Source organism: Pleurodeles waltl, chromosome 5 (genome assembly GCF_031143425.1).
Source record: "Pleurodeles waltl isolate 20211129_DDA chromosome 5, aPleWal1.hap1.20221129, whole genome shotgun sequence".
In the NCBI taxonomy this organism is placed as follows: domain Eukaryota; kingdom Metazoa; phylum Chordata; class Amphibia; order Caudata; family Salamandridae; genus Pleurodeles; species Pleurodeles waltl.
In genome coordinates this window covers 692105513-692122390 of record NC_090444.1, presented here as the reverse complement: position 1 = coordinate 692122390, position 16878 = coordinate 692105513, and the positions used below count along the sequence as shown (strand labels likewise).

The 16878-nt window shown below is 44.6% G+C and overlaps 1 protein-coding gene across 4 annotated transcripts in view; it reads right to left on the bottom strand.

Annotated features, from left to right (window-relative positions):
- Window positions 1–16878, bottom strand: part of CDK19 (cyclin dependent kinase 19) — a 1195971-nt gene that overhangs the window by 351639 nt on the left and 827454 nt on the right. For all 4 annotated transcript variants that reach the window (XM_069234609.1, XM_069234610.1, XM_069234608.1 and 1 more), the window contains one exon: window positions 7463–7520. In XM_069234609.1, the coding sequence (XP_069090710.1) occupies window positions 7463–7520 (58 nt within the window). The remainder of the gene's footprint in view (window positions 1–7462; window positions 7521–16878) is intronic.

Sequence of the window (16878 nt, the reverse complement as noted above, 5' to 3'; positions counted from 1 at the left end):
CAGTGGACACAAGAGTAGGTTCATTTCCGGGAACACAGATGGATACAGCATCCAGTCAGCAGTTAAACTGGAGAGGCCTAGAAGGTATTCAGTGACAACAGAGAGTTCTTTAAAAAATACAGTAAGGTCCTTCAACTATGCAACTTATTTATATGTTTTACCAATGATATATTCACCTCCTTGAAGATAACACAGCGAGGTAACTCCTGCTTGACTGAACACTTGATAGTAAAGGCGCTGGCTTGAAGCTCTAGGGAGCAGATATGAAGGGGCTTTTTTGACAAAGGTCAGCAAACATTTCAGACAAAATCTTGAAAATGAGGCCCAGTGCTTTTCCAAAGATGCCTTTTGTAGGGAAATGCCTCTCTTGGCATGGTTACCCCCTAACATTTTGCCTTTTGTTGATGCTAGTTATGATTGAAAGTGTGCTGGGATCCTGCTAACCAGGCCCCAGCACAAGTGTTCTTTCCCTAAACTGTACTTTTGTTCCCAGAATTGGCACAGCCCTGGCACACAGATAAGTCCCTTGTAACTGGTACCCCTGGTACCAAGGGCCCTATGGCCAGGGAAGGTTTCTAAGGGCTGCAGCATGTTTTATGCCACCCTGGGGACCCCTCACTCAGCACGCATGTGCATACACTGCCTCACAAATTGTGTGTGCTGGTGGGGAGAAAATGACTAAGTCGACATGGCACTTCCCTCAGAGTGCCATGCCCACATCCCACTGCCTGTGGCATAGGTAAGTCACCCTTCTAGCAGACCTTACAGCCCTAAGGCAGGGTGCACTATGCCACAGGTGAGGGCATAGCTGCATGGGTACTATGCCCCTACAGTGTCTAAGCCAAACCTTAGACATTGTAAGTGCAGAGTAGCCATAAAGCGTTTATGGTCTGGGAGTTTGTCAAACATGAACTCCATGTTTCCATAATGGCTACACTGAAATCTGGGAAGTTTGGGATCAATCTTCTCAGCAGAATAAATCCACACTGGGATTTGTGGGATTTGTTGAAAATGCACACAGAGGGCATCTTAGAGATGCCCCCTCAATACCAGACCGACTCCTAGTGTTAGGCTGACCAGTTTCTGCCAGCCTGCCACATCCAGATGAGTTTCCGGCCACCTGGGGTGATTGCCTTTGTCACTCTGTGGCCAGGAACAAAGCCTACACTGGGTAGAGGTGCTTCTCACCTCCCACTGCAGGAACTGTAACACCTGGCGGTGAGCCTCAAAGGCTCATGCCTGTTGTTACAGTGTTGTATAGCCATTTTAGTTATAGCTCCATGCACGTTAGTTTAATACACTAGGCCGCTGTGCACCTTGACCTAGATATATTTTATTCAGCTTTGCATTGTTATTTTTACAATAACCAGTTTTACGGTCTTGTTTTAATTTCTTCTATCTAACTGTTTTGCTTAGCCAAGCACTGTGTTCTCAAACAACACATTCTTGATCACTTTGTGCTCCAGTCAAGGCTACAGTTTGGTACATTGCCGGTGAACGTGGTAGAAGTTTAGTCTCCAACATTCGTAGAAAATACACATCCTTACGTAGGGACATTTTCTTAGAACATTAGCTGTGTTATTATAAAAACACTTCCTAGTCCCATTACACGTTAAGAGGGAGATTCCTGCCAGGGAACCACAACTGTACGCTGAATGCTTCGCTGCAGATGCTAACGCAGACTACAGGCCTTTGCTCAGGTATGAGGGTTGATGTCCTTCCGGGGGAACCTGAAAGGCAGGATTAGAGCTTGCCATGCTGTGCTCAAATTATGATTCAGATAGAAAATAGTCCATCGACTTTAGTGACAATATGATAGCATTATTCTTATGCTTCACTCTCATTGTCACCATTTTAATATTGTTATGTTGTGTCATTCTGTTTATTGCAACTCACGCTTTGCTATCTAAAATGCAGTTGTTTTATTAAACCAGTCTTTAAAACTTATACTGCTTTCTTTGTCATTTATATATGAGACCAAATTGTGAATGAGAGAACCGGAAGCGACCTGAGTGACCACAGCTTCCCTGAGAAGTACGATATGTCATGCACTCGGCTGCCCAATCATCTCTACCTTTCGGGAGAGATGAGGCACTGCTAGTTAGCCAGAGCAAAACCCGGATTTGAGCGGCAGGTGTCACCCACCGTGGGTCAGACTCAGTCTCGCACACTGTGGACGATCTTGCTGCTCAACATTCAGTAGTCTCATTAGAATAATGAGAGCCTACGCGACAACAGCACCCCAGGGCATCCCAGCAAGTGGAGATGCCCACCCCCCGGACACAGCCCCCACTTTTGGCGGGAAGTCCAGAGGAAATAATGAGAAAAACAAGGAGGAGTCACCCACCAGTCAGGACAGCCCCTAAGGTGCCCTGAGCTGAGGTGACCCCTGCCTTTAGAAATCCTCCATCTTGGTTTCAGAGGATTCCCCAAATAGGAATAGGGATGTGCACCCCTCCCCTCAGGGAGGAGGCAAAAGAGGGTGTAGCCACCCTCAAGGACAGTAGCCATTGGCTGCTGCCCCCCAGACCTAGACAGACCCCTAAATTTAGTATTTAGGGGCGACCTTGAACCCAGGAAATCAGATTCCTGCAATCTATAACAAGAAGAAGGACTGCTGACCTGAAAGCCCCGCAGAGACGACAGAGATGACAACTGACTTGGCCCCAGCCCTACTGGCCTGTCTGCAGACTCAAAGAACCTGCACAGCGACGCATCCAGCGGGACCAGCGACCTCTGAGGACTTAGAGGACTGACCTGCACCTAAAGGCCCAAGAACCTCCTGAGGACAGCGGCTCTGTCCAGAAACAGCAACAAAATTGCAACAAAGAAGCAACTTTTTGGGGAAGACTCGCACTTCCTGCCGGAAGCATGAGTCTTCACACTCTGCACCCAACGCCCCTGGCAGGAGTCTGGAGAAACCAACACCGCAGACAGGACTCCCAGGCGACTCCAAAGTCATGGACACCCTGAGTCGACTTCCCTACACTCCCACAGCGACGCCTGCACCCCCACAGCGTCCCCCTGACTGCGATTACCTGGTAACAAAGGAATCCGAACCCTGGACCAAGCACTGCACCCGCAGCCCCCAGGACTGAGAGGAACCACCTACCAGTGCAGGAGTGACCAGCAGGTGGCCCTCATCCTAGCCCAGTCAGTGGCTGGCCCGAGAAGCCCCCTTGTGCCCTGTCTGCATCGCCAGAGTGACCCCCCGGGTCCCTCCAATGATTTCTACAGCAAACCCGACACCTACTTTGCACACTGCACCCGGCCACCATTGTGCCGCTGAGGGTGTGTTTTGTGTGCTTGTGTGTGTCCTCCCCAGTGCTCTACAAAACCCCCCTGGGTCTGCTCCCCAAGGACAAAGGTACTTACCTGCTAGCAGACTGGAACCTGAGCACCCCTGTTCTCCATAGGCACCTATGTGTTTTGGGCCCTCCTTTGACCTCTGCACCTGGCCGGCCCTGTGTTGCTGGTGCAGTGGCTTTGGGGTTGCCTTGAGGCCCCAACGGTGGGCTGCCTATGCCCAGGAAACTGACTGTGTAAGTGTTTTACTTACCCGAGAAACTAACCAAAACTTACCTCCCCAGGAACTGTTGATTTTTGCATGTCCACTTTTAAAATAGCTATTTGCCATTTTAACCAAAACTGTGTGCACTACTGTTTTAAATCAAAGTTCTATACTTACCTGTGTGAAGTACCTTGCATTTTATGTACTTACCTCAAATTTGAATCTTGTGGTCTAAAAATAAATTAAGAAAATATATTTTTCTATATAAAAACCTTTTGGCCTTCGTGGGGGCAGCCTGCTTGATGGCCAAAAGAGACATTGCAACAAACTGGAAGGCCGAGGCGGCTCCTGCGATTGTAAAGTGGCGGTGTGGGGTGGACTGGTGTGCTCAGCAGGAGAAAGTGGTCTATGAAGCACAGGGGTGCCCAGCCAAATATACAAAGGTGTGGGGGAGTTGGAATGGGGCAAGGAGTCTAGCTTTATCATAGGGGGGTGTGTGCTGTCTAATGAGCAGGGCAGTGGTTCTTATTTGCGCATCAGTGTGGCACGTGTTGGATCTACATGATGCATTATTTTACCTGTGCTGATTGTACCAGTGACCTGTTGGGCTTTTAAATTGTTCTATATAAAACTAATAAAAATGGTTTATCAAAAAAAAAACTATTGGCCTGGAATTAAGTCTTTGATTGTGTGTTCCTCATTTACTGCCTGCGTGTGTACAACAAATGCTTAACACTATCCTCTGATAAGCCTACTGCTCGACCACACTACCGCAAAATAGAGCATTAGTATTATCTAATTTTGCCACTATCAACCTCTAAGGGGAGCCCTGGGACTCTGTGCACACTATCTCTCACTTTGAGATAGTATATGTAGAGCCAACTTCCTACACCTTTGCCTTCCCATGTTGGCTAGCCACCGCTGTATTTCAGTATGGCAATCTTGGTTAAAGGTCACGTGGATCAAACAAACAAGGGTCCTGTGGAGATTGCTTGTTTGCCGGTACTGCAGGGCTTACCTGGCTCCTCAACACTAGCCTAGCGTGGCACGAGGAGTGAGGGAGATTATAGAGGAAAAACAAACAATTTGGGCAGAGAGACCATTTGAGGGGGGAAGATTGGCTGACATTCCCATTGGTCAAGGTAAATATGATGGCTGACAAGGTAAGAAAAAGGAATGAGCCGCTGCAACAGTTAGAAAGCAGTAGGGCCGTTTGTCTGATCATGGCACCAGCATAGGAGTAGAGTGGATGAGGATTGACATGGAACAGATATCAGAAGTTATTTGAAGGAAATGCTCCTTTTCAAGATTAAGTGGATTTCTCTCTCAGTATGGATTTTTCTGATTAATGTGTGCATCATTATAATTATTTTGTCAGGCCTCAGGGGCGAACAAGTGTAGTTATATATTCCGTTGTGCTGTTGTCCAGGAGTGACAAGTCAGTGGTTCCAAATGTTTGCAAATATGTTGTGTTGAACTCTAGTAAACACCTACAATGTGATCTAGGCAATGCATTTTTTCACTGCTAGTTTCCTTCCTCCTCTGGCCCTATAATATTCATTCTAAAAGTTTTATGCTGCAAGTTTCTTCCTTATAATGCACTCTCCAAGAAGTCAGAATGTTTGCCTCATACAAGAAACCCTGACTAACACTGCACCTAAACATATGCAGGCTGTGAATGTGCAAAATAGCCAATTTGAGGAGGCACACATCACTGTAGACCAAACCATACTACTCACAGTCATAACCCGACCACTATATACAGGTCACATGCACCCAACATATGACCAGTAAACTTGAATCAAGGTTTTATTAGATTTCCAACAGCACCCTACCCTAACTTCCTTGGAATCACCCTTGAGATTCTCAGGACTTTTACTGACCAAAGTTAGGCTATGGATATCCTTAAGTCTTCGAAGGATTGCACCGCAATCTAGCATTGAATAACAATAATGCCACCTTCAAAATGTGTTATTTTTTATGCTTTCATTTAATGGACAGATCCTTGGTGTGCATGTTTTCCTATGTTTCTCTCAAATCAACTTCTTTGTGACGAGGGAAATAGATAGCCCATGGTGAAGGCCTTGTATACAGGGAGTGCAGAATTATTAGGCAAATGAGTATTTTGACCACATCATCCTCTTTATGCATGTTGTCTTACTCCAAGCTGTATAGGCTCGAAAGCCTACTACCAATTAAGCATATTAGGTGATGTGCATCTCTGTAATTAGAAGGGGTGTGGTCTAATGACATCAACACCCTATATCAGGTGTGCATAATTATTAGGCAACTTCCTTTCCTTTGGCAAAATGGGTCAAAAGAAGGACTTGACAGGCTCAGAAAAGTAAAAAATAGTGAGATATCTTGCAGAGGGATGCAGCACTCTTAAAATTGCAAAGCTTCTGAAGCGTGATCATCGAACAATCAAGCGTTTCATTCAAAATAGTCAACAGGGTCGCAAGAAGCGTGTGGAAAAACTAAGGTGCAAAATAACTGCCCATGAACTGAGAAAAGTCAAGCGTGCAGCTGCCACGATGTCACTTGCCACCAGTTTGGCCATATTTCAGAGCTGCAACATCACTGGAGTGCCCAAAAGCACAAGGTGTGCAATACTCAGAGACATGGCCAAGGTAAGAAAGGCTGAAAGACGACCACCACTGAACAAGACACACAAGCTGAAACGTCAAGACTGGGCCAAGAAATATCTCAAGACTGATTTTCTAAGGTTTTATGGACTGATGAAATGAGAGTGAGTCTTGATGGGCCAGATGGATGGGCCCGTGGCTGGATTGGTAAAGGGCAGAGAGCTCCAGTCCGACTCAGACGCCAGCAAGGTGGAGGTGGAGTACTGGTTTGGGCTGGTATCATCAAAGATGAGCTTGTGGGGCCTTTTCGGGTTGAGGATGGAGTCAAGCTCAACTCCCAGTCCTACTGCCAGTTCCTGGTAGACACCTTCTTCAAGCAGTGGTACAGGAAGAAGTCTGCATCCTTCAAGAAAAACATGATTTTCATGCAGGACAATGCTCCATCACACGCGTCCAAGTACTCCACAGCGTGGCTGGCAAGAAAGGGTATAAAAGAAGGAAATCTAATGACATGGCCTCCTTGTTCACCTGATCTGAACCCCATTGAGAACCTGTGGTCCATCATCAAATGTGAGATTTACAAGGAGGGAAAACAGTACACCTCTCTGAACTGTGTCTGGGAGGCTGTGGTTGCTGCTGCACGCAATGTTGATGGTGAACAGATCAAAACACTGACAGAATCCATGGATGGCAGGCTTTTGAGTGTCCTTGCAAAGAAAGGTGGCTATATTGGTCACTGATTTGTTTTTGTTTTGTTTTTGAATGTCAGACATGTATATTTGTGAATGTTGAGATGTTATATTGGTTTCACTGGTAATAATAAATAATTGAAATGGGTATATATTTGTTTTTTGTTAAGTTGCCTAATAATTATGCACAGTAATAGTCACCTGCACACACAGATATCCCCCTAACATAGCTAAAACTAAAAACAAACTAAAAACTACTTCCAAAAATATTCAGCTTTGATATTAATGAGTTTTTTGGGTTCATTGAGAACATGGTTGTTGTTCAATAATAAAATTAATCCTCAAAAATACAACTTGCCTAATAATTCTGCACTCCCTGTAGTCTCCAGGACTGCCTTATCTCGGAAGGTGGAATTTTGTTGGACATTAGTTGTCTTGAGGGGACTGAAGATTTTACAGAATATATGCTGTAAAATTCAGGTCAAGCTGAATTTTATTTAAAGTCAGTTATTATCAGCAATACTGGTAACTACAACTAAAAAAAAAATAGATATTTGTTGTTGCTATTTAATTATTTAGATAATAAATTATTCTTGATATAAACCAGGAGCTCAGATGGTAAAATCATAAGGTGATGGCACTGTCACCATGTTTCAAAGAATACCCTCCATATTTACCTATTTTAACTCGTCCTCTTTCCGGACCTTCTCCCATGACCAGGATGTTTGCTGGCTTCTGCAAAGCAAAAACATATATATTCAGTTTTTATTCATTAATAACCGAGTTAAAGCAAACAGCTCTTAGCAATTATTACTCTGCAGACCCGGTGATATCAGGTGCTTCTCGTTAAGTCATGCATTTCCTATAATCCTGCTTATTCAGGTTGCATTAAACCACTGCTGAATGCGAACATTTAATGTCCTGTATAGGGCAACATCCTTACATTTTTAAAGCTAATGTTCTCCAAGAAGAGAACATTAGAAAAAATAATTCGATTGAGGCCCCGGTTTAAATATCCACGTCGTGCAGATGAACGTCAATTCACCAACGTTAACTCACACAGACACACACACACACACACATATGCTTACGCGTGCACACACACATATGCTTACGCGTGCATACACGGTCACAAATACACTCTTACTCACATAAATGTGCGGTCACCACGTGCACACACGCACACAAACCATTTGTTACTTACCTTACCTATCCGAAAGGGCCACATTCAGGCTAACTGGACTCCGTTTTATATTATAATCATGATAAATATTACAATTCACTATTACTGTAATAAAAACAATTAAAAAAGACAGATATCTGAGCCACAATCGAATTCCATAAAGGTGAGCTGCCCCGTTGTTCCAGTTCCAGATACTGATTTTGCCACCTCTGAGGCCAAGGGTCTGAAATGCAGTGCAAGGGGTTGCAAGGAGCAAGCCAGGGGTCGCAGCCGCAACCTCTGGTGACCCCTAAATGATCTCCTTGGGTGCAGCTGAAGAGCAATCCATCCAATAAGAGAACCTTTGCTTTTTAGCACTCACATTCTACAGAGTAGGTAAATGAATCACCAGGATAAATTATTATTTGTTTGCAATATCTCGCCATTTCCCCAATGAGTATATTAAGACTGGAATATGCCCTCTAGTCAGCAGTGTGTGTCCAGCATCGGTCCACAAGAGCTAGAGCCACGCCAGAATATCATGATTGCCACTGATTATGTAGGTAGCTCATCTGTCTTCAGTGGATGTCCACCTATCTCTTTTAGACATCTGTAAATTCTGCAGCAGGTCAGGCCCTGGCTCACCAATGTTGGACAGTAGATGGGACTCCAGTGCAAGTGCAGCGCCTCCTCGCTGAAGAGAATGTGCGCTTTCTTCAAAGTTGTGGAAGGAAGCACCAAGTACAGTTTAAAGAATGACAGAGGAATAATCCCCGGGATGGACAAGTGTGGCCACAGACCAGGTCCTTTGCTCCATATTCAGAAACAAAGCCTCAGTGAAAAAGGTATGCCCATCGCCATATTACTTTTAGCTCCTTGTGACTAGGGCAGAGCACTGAGGCATCACCAGACCAGTGCTTAATTTGTACGGCTGATTGCAGGTGGCTGGCACCAGCACTCATATCTGGGCAAGGGCTTTTTGTTCATCATCAGGCTTAGACCCAGAGCAGTGGAAAGAAAGGTATAAACGAGAAAAAGAACTGGGGAGTGAGGATGTGGCATAATGGTCTGAGCTCCCAACCTTGGAACTAGAGAAAATGGTTCTAAACTGCGCATGGGCTCAACATCCTGTGAATCTGGGAAAATCACTTAATGTCCCCTTGCCTAAAAAAAGTGTCACCTTGTGTAATGTAACTAACTGGTGGTCGTGTAAATCGCTCTAATACCCTCGGGTCCAGTTCACACTATATAAAACTGCAAAATAAAGGAAACAAGTAAAAAGGGAAGAAATGAGGGGGTAAAAAAGAACCTATAAGGACGAGGTGAAGAGGCAGGAAGTGCAGGTCGAGGAAGAAAGAGGCTTGAGGTGGAATCAAGACCATGGCAGCTTTGGTGTTTTGCAACCATGGCATTTGGCATCACTGGGCACCAAAGTAAACCTCTGCACTTACTATAATTATTATTTACCAACATGAAGACTGGGCATCGCTGTGATATGTTTGCACCAGAAGGGAGGCAGCACCATGACCCCTGTCTTACAATGAGATGCAAAGGATCTCACTGACGCATTGATTGCAGCTCTTAAAAGTCCTTATTCTCATGTGCTTCTTACATAGTGCTACCTTCCACTACAACCATTGCCACTTCCTGCAATGACTTTTACCAGTAACTAACCTGGGAACTACCCCTTTGTTTCTTATCCCAGTCCTCAGCTATTTAGAAATGGGACCAAGAAGAGCAGGACTCATTGTAATCAATATAATCGAGGCATTGCCACTTCGTTTGTCGCGTGGGCTCTCATTATCCTAAATGAGACTACTGGATTTCTAGGCAGCAGGATCGATAACGGTGTGGGGGACTGAGTCTGACCCACGTGTAAAGAATTCTGTCACCCTAAATCCGGTTTTTGCTCCGGCTAACTAGCAGTGCCTCATTTCTCCCACGGGGAAGAGATGATTGGGCAGCCGAGCGCATGACATCTTTGGAACTTCTCAGGGAAGTCGTGGTCACTCAGATCCAAACCAACTCTCTCATTTACAATATGGTCTCATATACAAATGACAAAAGACAGTATAAGTTTTATCTAATGTTTTAATAAAACAACTGTATTTTAGATAATAAGGCGTGAGCCGCAATAACCACAACAATACAACATAGTAGGATTGAAATAGTCACCAGGAGAGTAAAACATAGGAACAAAGCTATCATATTGCTTAACAGTTTCTACTCTCCCTCTGCTTGTTCTATTTAGAGCACAGCATGTTAAGCTTCTATCTTGCCTTTCCGAATCACTGGGGAGACATAAGCCCTCATACCTGAGCAAAGGCCTGTGATCTGGTTCAGCATCTGCAATGAGGCAGTCGGCGTCTAGTTGTGGTTCCCTGGTCGGAATCTCCCCCTCTCGTGTACTAGGACTAGGAAGTGTTTTTATAATTAACACGCCGGTGTTCTAAGAAACGTCCCTACGTAAGAATGTATACTTTCTACGAACCCTAAAGACTAAACTTCTACCACGTCTATCGGCAATGTACCAGACTGTATCCTTGACTGAAGTACAGAGTGAATATGTTATGAAGAACTCCAGCTGAAGTAGGCAAAACAGTGTGATATGAATAAAAAACAACACCGTAGAACTGGCTATTTTTTAAAATAACAGTATGAAGCGTAATAAAAAAGCATTTAGAGCAAAGTGCATAGAGGCTCTAAGCTGTCAGCTAATGAATAAAACACATTCAGGGCAAAGCGCACAAAGGCCTAAAGCCTGAAGCTAATGCGCAATTTATACTTAAAACTAACCACACTACATCCTCCCCTTGTCGGTAGCAAGTGGTTCCAATAACATAAAAACATGCCCTAAACATAAACAATATATTTCGACAAGGCAAGAAGACAAAAAGTCCTAAATTCAGGAAACATGTGACCAAAGCCAAATTCAATATAGTGTCAATTTCGCCTATGAAAAAAAATCCAATTGTCAGACAGAAGCAACAGAACGTAGGAGCTCCTCCACTTCGATATATGTTAATACCGGAAGATCCACGCCACAAAGTACCATGGAGCAGGTGTGTTCCAAAGCCCCAAAACCATTCAGGGCGGGACCCCGTGCAGAGCAAATGAAAGAGACAATACCATCTTCCTCCAGGAAGGGAATCTCATAAACCGCCTCACGAAGCAAACGCAACCGTAGTGCACAAGTCTGGGAATGAGCCCTAATCGGGAACATCAACAGATCAGGATCGACCACTGGAGGGCACTGCAGTGAGAGACAGAAAGCCAGTGCATGTTCAAACGAGCACCAAAGGCACCGAAACACGGGTTGCACCAATCCAAAACCGGTCTAAATGACAGAGACCAGTCACACTCCAAATGGCCCAGGAGTGTAGCTCCAAAACGCTGCATCATGCGTTCACGACACAGCTGCGCTGACGGGAGCAGCAATATAGGATCTCGTTGTGGCGGGACAGCCATTACGAAAAAATAGCAACAATAGCAAGACTCCAGCCAATAAAGCCAAAGTAATCGGGAAACCCCCAAAAATGCTTCCGAAAATAGAGTGAATAGCCGAAGGTATCAAACCGAATATGGAAGAGAAGGTGTGAGCGAAACCAACACCAACGGCTTTGAAAAAATGAGCAATACCAGCAGTGCTGGATGCATTAAATATACGCCCCACAAGTTCACTGAAGTGACTTGGAAAGTTAGTATTCAAAAGGGACTGTATCTCCGCTGATGACCTTGCCACCTGAAGTGCGTAGGTCTCGCTAGCAGATGTAAGGGCCACATGCTTTTGAAACAATAAAGCTTTCAGCCGAATCAACTTGTCGAAATCAACCTTGGAAGTAGCAATATGAGGCCAGATGTCCGCTACCTCCCTAATTTGAGTGGGGGGAAACAACACATTCCCGCAGCACGTAACGGCCTTGTTGACAACGTAAACTATTCCGGCACACATGCCACAGCAGCGTTCGCTGTTAAGAACAATGTAACTGCCGTTAGAAAGCACCTGGAAAGTGTTTTTAATAACCGGGATTGGAACACCCTTCAAATAACAAGCTAAGTTAGCAATCGAAGCGTTGCACGCTCCGTGCAAGGACAGCTGTTTACAAACCATGGAATGGCTGACAGAAGCTTCGCATTCGCTACCGCTAAGAAAAACCTCCCTCAAACCATTAACACATCTGTATTGAAAGGGAAGCTCCCACACCTTGTGTATGTAACTGTCTCCCAATAGTTCATATCTACCCACCGGAATGTGCTTCAAACAAGAAGTAAATTGCAGAGTGGAGATAGGCAAATTAATAACCCCATGAATCAACCACTCAGCTGACGGAATCTCAGCCACCGTAAAAGGCAGTTTCTCCAATTTCTCAATATTCAACATAACATACGTCGCTTCCTTTTTCGCCATTAACTGTTGTTGACGAGTTAAATTAAAGGAGATAAAGATCTCCTTGGCATGAACGTGCTGCCATGGAACGCGACCCGCCTTCAAGGTCTGTAGAGTCCAACCCAGCTGTATGATGGACCGTGTCTGACTCTGCCCATGATATAAAGAAGACATGTCTGATTTAATAATGTCAATAGCAGAGGAAACAATGCTGTCAATCGTGTAAACACGGTCAAAAAGGGTATGCATGCCATTATCAACAACAGACAAAGTCTGTAGCAGATTATCCTGATCAATCTGCCTCAACCGGGCTGCAGCCTCCTGTTGTGAAAGTTTCCAAATCTCATTATAAACTTCATATAAAAACCTTTTCCTCCGTGGTACCTTGGGACCTGACAAAAAATCTTGTAAATCAGTACTATTAGACAGTAACTTGAGATGTGACTTAACTGCATCCAGCGTGGAGTACTTCAACCATTGTTGACAAAGCTTCCCCACGCTGTACGTAGTTATAATATCAGCATGTTCTGGTGAAATGTAACGAGGGTCTGCCCTACTAGTCCTGAACCCCCCTGAAGAGGTGACAAAACGTTGATGACACTGATTAGTGTCTACAGGCCACAATAACCGCCCGGATGTAACGATGAAGAGTTAAGCGTACCATTCTGGACCCAATGCGTAAATTCACTAAAAGTAGCATTCACATAGTCCTGCCAATTTTTTAATTTGGAAGGGACAGGGATACTAGGTAAATTCAACTCTCTAATTGTCGCCAAGCCCAAACAGCTAGTCTGTTGTACTGTGTCATTGAGGAAAATCATCTGCACAGGGATAAGACATGCTCTAAATAATGTATCCCTGCCTCGCATCTGCCAATGTTTTGTACCCCAAACACTTTTCAAGTCAACAGTTTTAAACCAGTATTCATACCCCTCGACCGAAAGTTTAGATACAAACAAATTTGAATACAATAATTTAGTATCGGTCAATAACAGTTGCTTATTAGAATACGGTGTAACTTTAAAATAGTAAGATTTAGCATCCCGTTGATTATGCCCAGAAAAATATGCAAATTTATCATAATACGTTTTCGAACTCCCTTGTGGAGGAGTCGAGCAATGTTCCCATTGCACATAATTAAATATGGTCTTAGGGCTACTAGCTTTATGAATAAAGTGGTGTCCATAATAGTTGTAGCAAAACATGTCACCATTATTATCTCTAAATAGGTAAGCATCATCATCGTCATAGACAGTATAATATTGCAAATCTGTTAGCATAGAATCTACTGTCTTCACATCCCAATCATCAGAAATAACGCCTGGAATAACAATATCATTCAGTGATAACTTGAGGACATACGGTATTTGAATCATTTCAGTGGGACCATATATATCAAACATTACTTTATCCCATACAATCCCATCCGGAATCGGTATTGCAGAAATGTTCACATTGGACAAGTCTCTTCGAACCATATGAGACGAAAAATGTGGTCTCAACACCGTCTCCACGTGCTCAATGTCTGATCAAACAGGAAGAAAATGACCATGTATTACTAGAAAAAAAGTAACTACAAATCCCAACCATAAAAAAAGAGTCATTACAGCCATAAAAAGCCACAAATAGTTCCAAGGAAAAACAAAATATGTGCGTTTAAGCCAACTCAGCAGCTGACGTGGACCTCGGACAGAAGACATCGATGACGAAGAGCTGGACACTGCTTCATCAGCGTCGTTGAAGCAGCCAGAGGCAGTTCTTGCAAAAGGTGCAATTGTGAACAAAGAAGCAGATGGAGGCACTCTCCTTGGCACGCTATAAACCACATGTTCAGAAACATCAGTACAACGTACAGCAACTTGATCAAAAGATTCCATATTAATCGTTGTCTGTGGAATAATCGTAAGATCATTTTCCACCCTCCCCAAGCTCGGAGAGGAAACAGCGTCAGTGTAAATCACCTGCAGCGGGACTTCTTCCCCAGTAGTGAGAGGGATGCCGGAACTACTGGGTGTCCCTCTTGGTCTGCTGTGCAGAATCGGCCACATGTTGTAACTTGACATTATCAATGGAAACAAAGCGATTTCCTTTGGCCCCTTGCAGCGGCGGTAAAATCACAGTTCTCGTGCCGCTCACCCCTAACACAGGGACAGGTGCTCGATAAGAAGGACCAAATTCTTTCTTTACTGCGACCTTTTCACGCACTAGATCCCCAATCCTGGGTATCCAAACCAGTAGGTGTTACTGGCTCATCCTTAATTCCTGTGGAAGCAGCACTTGCAGAAGAGTTATCTTCACGGAAATGTTGTAAATCCTGCAAAACAGTGACACGATCATTTATGTCAAAGGGCGTATCTGCCGCCTCCACACCAGGACCATCTAGATCAGGAACATACATTTGTGTTCCAAACAGGCACTCATATGAAGTACGACCCCCCAGTGACCCTCTAGGCAAATTATTAAGTGCTCTCTGTACTCCATACAGGTGGGCTAGCCAACTACGACCCGTACCTATAACCCTGGCCGTTAAGGATTGCTTTAAATCACGATTTAAACGCTCCACAACAGAATTTCCATCGGGATGAAATGGAGACGAGAATTGGAGCTGGACCCCCAACGAAGCCATGGTGTCCCTGAATGCCTTCGAGGCAAAAGCAGGGCCCTGGTCCGAATGAAAAGCTGCAACTGCAAATGTATCGACAAAGATGCGCAAATCTTTAATAACAGTCCGAGCGTCAGCCAAGCGTTGAGGCCAGACCCACACAAATCTGGAGCACGAATCTACAGCATCCAAAATATATTTGTATGCACTATCTGGTGTCAGCGGACCACAATGATCCAAGTACACACACTGTAAAGGTTTATTTGAAATCAGAAGGGGCGTCTGCTGCGGGCGTCTAGCCGACGAAGCCTTAATCTGTTGACAAATGTCACAACAAAGGACATATTGCTTTGTCTCTTTATAGAGACCAGGCCACCAGTAACGAACCTGTAAAAGTGAAATCGTGGCAGCCACACCAGCATGTGCAGACGCCACCCCTTCATGTGCTGCAGAAATTAATCGAGGTCTCTCAATTTTATTGGGTAGTTCACGTACACCAATGCCTGGAATTGTAACAACAGCATGTAGCGCACTACTCAAGCAGTAACTATATTTAGAAGGAAACCCTTTAGGAAATGGCGTGCCATCAGCCGTAGCTTTTATGGCAGCCGAAATCTCTGTGTCTGGTTTGGAACTCGAACGAGTCACTGCGGCTACAGTGGCGACAGCCACCGCCGACTTTGCTGCTTCATCAGCCAAAGTATTCCCAGCAACGTGTATTCCAACGCGCTGGTGTCCAAGTGTATGCACAACATGGACCTTAGGAAGCGTTTCTTTCAGATCCGCAACCTTACCCCACAACAATTTATGTTTAATGGTGTTGCCTTTAGAATCCCTGAACCTATTCAACTTCCAATAGTGCAGATATTCATTGAAAGACTGAACACAGTAGTAGGAGTCACAGACCAGCAAGGTCAAAATCGCCAGATCCGCGTGCTCCAACGCTAACAAAAGAGCTTTGAGCTCAGCCAGCTGCGCCGTGCAATCTCCCAAGGTTTTAGTATAAGTATGTCGGGGGCAGAACACTTCCCCTTCCATAGTTCCACTCACCACCGCACATGCAGCAGAATACTGTTGTTTAGTCCCAACCGCTGGTTGCGCAGAGCCATCGGTATACATGACCACTTGATATTGGTCAATAGGCAACGTGCCAGCAGGAACTGGGTACTCTATTTCATATTGAAGAAATTCTTGAGTATGCAGTTTAGGGTCAAATATGTAATCTACATCAGTGGCTGTCAAAGACGTAGCCCATTGTATCCATCGCGGGTGTAAAGCTTTGGAATTAGGAACACTCGCTTTTGTAACAGCCTCTAAGGCCGGAATCGGGGAAACGACAATGATGCGTTGGCCCTGGGCAAGCGGTCTTTGTTTGATCACAGCCATCTGTACTGCAGTTAGTATTTTCTCAGTCTGTGCAAATCGCTGTTCTGCAGCAGAATACAAGTGGGACTTGTATGCTATCGGGACTGTCTCACCCTCATTAAAGGTGACATACGTAAACCCAACAGCCCCAGGTATCACCCTGATGACTAAATGTGTCTTATTGTCCCGTGTGTGTAAGCGTTTAACTGCTAAGAGATCATCCTGTAACTCTCGCAGGATGTGTGTATGCTCAATTGTCCAAAATCTACTCGAAAAATTCGGGCGAATCAGTTCGTATAAGGGTTTTATACGCATAGCATAGTCAGGAATGTAAGTTCTGCCAAAATTCAGAAACCCCAACAATGACTGGAGCTTCCGAACCGTATTAGGAGGCTGCAGTAAAGCACATTTCTCCCAAAAATGTGGTGCTAGGCTCTTGCCCTCACTCGATAACTCATATCCCAGGAAAATGATGCTGAGGAAGGCAATCTTTGATTTCTTAAAATTAAATTTATAGCCAATATCAGCGAATCCCACAACAATGCGCAATACGCGCCTTAGATGTTGCAGAATCTCA